This window comes from Ipomoea triloba, chromosome 4, assembly GCF_003576645.1.
Source record: "Ipomoea triloba cultivar NCNSP0323 chromosome 4, ASM357664v1".
Lineage (NCBI taxonomy): Eukaryota > Viridiplantae > Streptophyta > Magnoliopsida > Solanales > Convolvulaceae > Ipomoea > Ipomoea triloba.
The window spans coordinates 9637452-9644024 of record NC_044919.1 but is presented as its reverse complement, the minus strand read 5'-3'; the positions used below and the strand labels follow the sequence as shown (position 1 = coordinate 9644024).

The 6573-nt window shown below is 32.9% G+C and overlaps 1 protein-coding gene across 1 annotated transcript; it reads left to right on the top strand.

The window, feature by feature from the left end:
• Nucleotides 1–638: 638 nt before the first annotated feature.
• On the top strand, nucleotides 639–2554 carry LOC116015759. The gene is made up of 3 exons (XM_031255932.1): nucleotides 639–770; nucleotides 910–1203; nucleotides 2237–2554. Exons 1-3 carry the CDS (start codon nucleotides 639–641, stop codon nucleotides 2312–2314), a joined length of 504 nt encoding a protein of 167 aa, XP_031111792.1. The 3' UTR covers nucleotides 2315–2554.
• Nucleotides 2555–6573: the final 4019 nt, after the last annotated feature.

Genomic DNA, 6573 nt, shown 5'->3' with positions numbered 1-6573 from the left:
ACGGAATGCAATGGTATTTAAGAAAATGTAAATGATATAATAGAGGGTAAAATATGAAAAATAAAAAAAATTATAAAATCAAAATACTATAAAACATTCATTTTAACAAATAATTACACCAACATTTATTAGTTCACGTTTTTTTTTGAGTACTACTGACTCTGTTACAATGTAGTATCTGTTCATAGCTACTTTCTCAACCTACTGAAGCACAAAGAGTCAACAGTTGCCTCCACTGAGGCTCGAACCCACTCCCATCATCTATGTGGGAATGTAAACCGGGACACCGAGTGCCACTAAACCACAAGATCTTAATTTTAGGGCTTAATTTATTAGTTCACGTTAGGTGAATGTGGATATATATAGTAGATTATGTATACAATTTGTCTAATAACTGTGATCTGAAATGCACTTAATTACGGCAATTTTTCTATAGCCGTTTTTTGCGTATGTATACACATGTGCATTATTTCATATAGTGCTCCGATCCACATCAATCTTGCAGAGTACGTAATTGACCTGTTTTCTGGGTTCTGTACAGTTGGCAACGATAGCCATTTTAAGCCTATATATATAGGCATGTGGAGGTATTATTTTAAGGACAAAAAAAAACCAGGCTTAGGTTGTTAGCCCAAAACATGGAGACTAACCCTAGCTTCCGGACACCAAAAGCTGGTCGGCATTTGGCTGAGAAACAACGGCGACAGAAACTGAAAGGTCTTTATGATCAGCTCACCTCTCTCGTAGTCATCTCTGGTGAAAACTATCCGGTATAGTTGATGAGTTTTAGCAATTTCAAATCTAAAACCATTTCTTATCACAACCTATATGTTTTTTGTTGAAATAATTGATGACCTTTTATTAGGGTTACAGATTATTTATGAATGATTTGTTGTTGAGGTACTACAGGAAAAGAAAAAACCGTCGGGGTTGGACTTGTTGGATCAAGCCACTAACTATATCAAACAGCTAGAGAAAAACATTACTGAGCTGAAAGCAAGAATGGATAGTCTACAAGTACCAGTTGAAATAGCCGTGAAAGAAAGTGGCGCATTATTGGAGATAAATATAGTGTGTGGATCGCAGAACAAGAAGCTGAAGATGCATAAAGTCATTCGGATTCTTGAAGAAGAAGGTGCTGAAGTTGTGAGTGCAAGCTTCTCCACTGTGGATCTCAAGGTCTACCATACAATTCTTTGTAAGGTACAGTACAAAGAGGCAAATTATGTTATCCATCCAAGTTTTGTGTGTTTGTAGTTAACAAATTATGTGCAAACAACATTTGTTATACCGAGTTCAAAAAAAACATTTGTTATACCATGACCAGGGTTCATATTGCATTGTGAACCCTGATAAACAAATTATGTGTTTGTAGTTAACATATTCTATACCTGCAGTTAATAATTTCTATAGTTACCTACAATTAATAGTTTGTGTTTACGTGATTTCAATTTGTTTACAGGTACATAAATGATTAACTACAAGTATAGAATGTGTTTGTTTACATGTATATAAACGGTTGATTGCAGGTATAAAATATATCAATTGTAAGTACACAATTTGTAAGTTATTTTTGGACCAGGATCCACAATACTAGATAAACCCTAATCCATTGTATACCATGGACCCGGGCTTATATTGCATTGTGAACCCTGCTCCAAAAATTATGTGTTTATAGTTAACACATTCTATGCGTGCAGTTAATAATTTCTATAATTAACATATTCTGTACCTGCAGTTAATAATTTATGTGTGTATAGTTATTATGTTATGTGAATTCAATTATAGGTACATAAACGATTAAACGGGTAAACTATATGTATTGAATGTGTTTGTTTATAGGTATATATACGGTTAACTCGTATATATAGTATGCATCAACTATAAGTACAGAATCTGAAGATTATTTTTGGAATAGGATCGACAATACTATGTAGACCCTGATCTACGGTATAATTTGCCTAAATATAATATGCAGTTAATATATTACTCTGTATATGTTAACTGTTTGACCCATAATTTTTAGATTAGCTCTATAATGCAAGGTAGATCTTGCAGGTCCATGGTATAACAATTGATCCAGTAGACCTTGCTAGCAGGTCTGCTGATCCTAAGTTTTTTGCATACTCCTAACACATATTGATGTTCTTTTTACTCATAACTCGTGCATGTTTCGTTGCATGGTTTATTAATCTTTAGTAGTTGTTCTTGATTACGTTATGTTTTTTTTGGATAGGCATTTTTACCTCGACTTGGAATGGATACCATTATGGTGCAACAACGCTTGAAAAGCTTTATTTCTGGCACAGGATAATATGAACTCTGACGTCATATGCGTTCATAGAATGATAAGCAACTTTCCCGCGGATTTCCTATGATGATTAATTAGTATATCATACCATATAATATATTAAAATAATGCTTCATACCATTTCTTTGGGAGAAGTTAAAAATAAATCACTTTATATTTTCATAATATTCTCTCATAACTTGTCCACATGAGAATGTATGTCTGCTAGGGAAAGAATAAAAAGTGTACTCCATGAATTCACTATGTGCACTATATATAAATTACATGTAAGAGTCTATAGAAGACTAAAATAGTATACTACAATAAAGATACAAACTCTTAAAAGTCTAGTCCAAATTAAATACTTCCCCTTAAGTACAAGGCTGACCGCTTACAAATGACAACTGACAACATTGCGTTTGTCTTGTATCAAGGTAAATTGAGGAGATGGTAATGCCTTTGTGAAGATTGATGTCTATTAGCTGATTCTTGATGGAGATAAAATGCAATTATAGTTCCTTTAATGTTGCTTTATCTCGATGGAGATAAAAATCAATAACTAGAAGATAGCCATCAAGCTATTGTTTGTTGGACCATGTCCAAGGTACCTGCTTTAACCTATACAACGATGTCTCTAGTTTGTTGACATAACTAGAATTGTTCTTTTCAATGAACCCTGGTAGTTGTTTCATGGGGTTAGTGGAGAGCTGTTACGTAAGTTACACTACCAGAATTGATTGCCATGGTTAATGTGTCATTATTCCATCATCTCTTATAAATTTCCAGGTTGAGCAGTAGCATTTGGCCACATGTGTTCATCCCACGTTCTCGTTCGCCAGGTTCCAAGTTTGTGTGCTCAAACACAGGAACCGTAGTACGTTTTATCCTGGGAAACCTAGACCGCAAGGCTCCAGCACCCCGGGGGACGACAGTAAATAAGGTTTTAAGGAGAAAGGTAACTCGACTTGTGCTTATGACCTACCCAAAGATCGTCCACCTTCGTCCCTTGCTGTTTCTAGATTTATTCTAACCTTTTGTAGGTTAATCTCTTGATTTATTTCTTATTTTGTGGATTTTTCTATTTTCTCCTTTTTCTTGGGTTTTCCCGTTAATCTCCTGATTTATTTCTTATTTTGTGGATTTTTCTATTTTCTCCTTTTTCTTGGGTTTTCTAGAAAATGTTAATTCTAGAAACAGCAAGGGAGGAAGGTGGACGATCTTTGGGTAGGTCATAAGCACCAAGGGCTACTAAGACACTATGATCAATTATTATTTCACGGACCATGGTCCACCTTACACAAGATGAACCACTGACATAAGGTTCATTTTAAGTATTTTGAAAGTTCATTTTTAATTTTTTGAATGTTCAATTTTTTGTTGTTCATTTCTCTGCATTATGAAACTAGCTGAAATTGAACTTTCAATATATTAAAAATGATCATTCAATGTACTAAAAGTGAAAATTTATACATGATCTACATTGCAATGTTGACCCTAGTTTATAGTATAATTTGCCCATCATCATTTACCCGCCCACGATCATTTACCCGCCCACCATTCTATCCGGCGGGGGGTGGGGTCGTTGTTGTGCTGAGAATTTTGCTTTCATCGGTAAAGGTTTTTAGAAATCTTATGAAGTTAAATAATCTCTTAATATTTAATAACCAATCTAACGTAGTGTTACTCATGCTCATAAAATTTATTCAAATTATAAATTTAGTTTCTAATAAATTATTAAGAAAGTGACACGTTTGATAAGAAATATTGAGGTTTAATCAAAAACTTTATGAAACAGATCTAACACTATTATAAACTTTTTTTTTGAGTACTACTGACTCTGTTACAATGTAGTATTGGAGTTAACAGTTGTCTCCACTGAGGCTCAAATCCACCCCTATCATCCATGTGGGAGTGTAAACCGGGACACCGGGTGCCACTAGTTCAATCTTTAACTCACTTCGTAATGTTTTATATCATAACGACGTGATTATTAAAATTTACAATTGAATCCCTAAATACATAGTAAACTAAAAATAATACATATATTTGTATTCCATCTTATAATGTAAATTATCATTTTTTTTGGTAAATCCACAGGGTCTTTCTCCGTTAATTTAACGGCCCGGGTCCACCCGTGTTAGTTCCGGGAGGTATGGGAGTTGGCCCAAGGAGATTCGTCACTGGTGAAAATTGAACGCGAATTCTCCTGAAATTTTTCACACAAAGAGAGCTCACTTGCTACTTGAGCTACCACATTCGGTTAAATTATCTTTCATTATAACAATTGAGAAAAAGCAATCACGCCACGTCACCATGTTGATAGGATACAATGTTGGCTACGAAAAGATGATGATATGATTGATATAAAACCATTCTTCATAGGCGGCTAATTTGTGAAAAGCAATTTAATCAAAGTGGCCACTAATCCTTTGTACATACGCATAGCACAAGGAAAATTAGTCTTGTCAAATCAGATGCGCCGGATAATGAATATTCAGACTTTTGTCATTTTTAGAGCGGGGTCAAATAACAATTATGTTTTCTATAAATATTGTGAAATAATTTTATATTATGCTTTTATTTGATATGATTATGGACCAGAAAGGAAAGAAAAATAGGGTAAAAAATGATATGGCATTTTAGTAATTATTACAATACATTGGGTAAAGTTTCACATTGCACTCGTTGATATGTTATAGTGTTCATATTAAGTGCATTTTTATATATCATAAGTGCACTGTCACATATTGGCGAGTACATTCTAAAATTTTGTCCAGTGTAAAGTAATAATTACGAAAATGCACTCATTTGGAAGTGCAATACACTTAGCACTTAGAGTTCACTTGTTATAGTTTGTGCTTTAATTTAGTGTTGTGAATTGCATTTTAAAGTAGGAGATAAATATTAAAATATTATCAGATTTTTTCGTTTCTCTTTGCTTTAGAGCTGTTATATCTATCTAGATGGACGACAGGGATTAGCTCTAAGTTTTCTCTTAAGAATTGACTCTAATGTAAGTATGCAAGACTACCAAGTTTATTTTCTAGCAAGCCACTCTAAAAGTTCATCTTAGCAAAACTAAACTGCATTCAACAATATGTAAATTGCACTTTCCTTAAAAGGAGAAGGGTAGTGTGGAAAGCATTGAGGAAAAGTTATGAACTGGAATATATAACAAAATTAAAGTGACATTTTAATTCCAAAACACACGTGTATTTGTCAATATACATATATGTATGAGCTCTATTATTTAGTTTTATTTTATATATATAATAGGTTCATTATATTAACACTAAAGTATCATTTTAATTTTATTATTGGTTCATTTGATAATATACATATATGTATGTGCTCTGTCATTCAATTTTATTTTATACACATACACAATAGTTTCATTATACTAACATTAAAGTATTATTTTTATTCTATTACATATTCATTTAATAATATACATATTTGTGACGTATCATCATGGTCTACACTGTTGAACATATAATATATAAACATAAATATGTAATCCAACTATCAGTTTAGACTTTTAGTTGAGATGTAGCACATTCTTCAATTTGTTATCAGAGTCAACCCCATGACACAGATCATGGATTAAAATCTCCGCGTCACCTGATAAATTAAAAAAAAGATTATACCATGTGTTACTTGGAGCTCATCAAAAAATAATCCATTCGCACACATGAAGGAACGTGTTGAGCATATATGATATATAAACATAAATGTGGAATCCAACTGTTCACGATATAACGATTGGAATTGAGAGAGCAAGCATATGATAATATTGTGGAAACATAAGAATGTGCTCATTTTACCATCTTGTAATCAAGCCTATATAGCTCATTTTGGTTCTATGATTTGCACCACGCGTAGAAGAGAGTTTTCTAGCAACAAATTACAATTTTATTAAAAAGTTAAAATGTATTTATACTAATTTGCACATACATATTTTTCAATTTTTTTTTAGTACTACATATTTTTCAATTTAAAACAAAGACTTCAAAACTTTTCAAAGCTCTATTTTTTCCAACTAATTAAATAGGTATAATGTGAATACATTTTTTTTTTTGATAGAAAAAAGAGGGAATAAACCCGGTGGTAAAACTACAGAGTGTCCACCCTCCGCTCGTGGGGAATATATTTATTAATTACTCATTATTCATTTTTTATGTGTATAAATATATGAAATTTATTATCTTGGAGCAACTCGAATAGATTTTGGGAGGTGATTTTTGCTGAAGTAGAAGAGAGAGGGGGGGGGGGGGGGGGGGGGA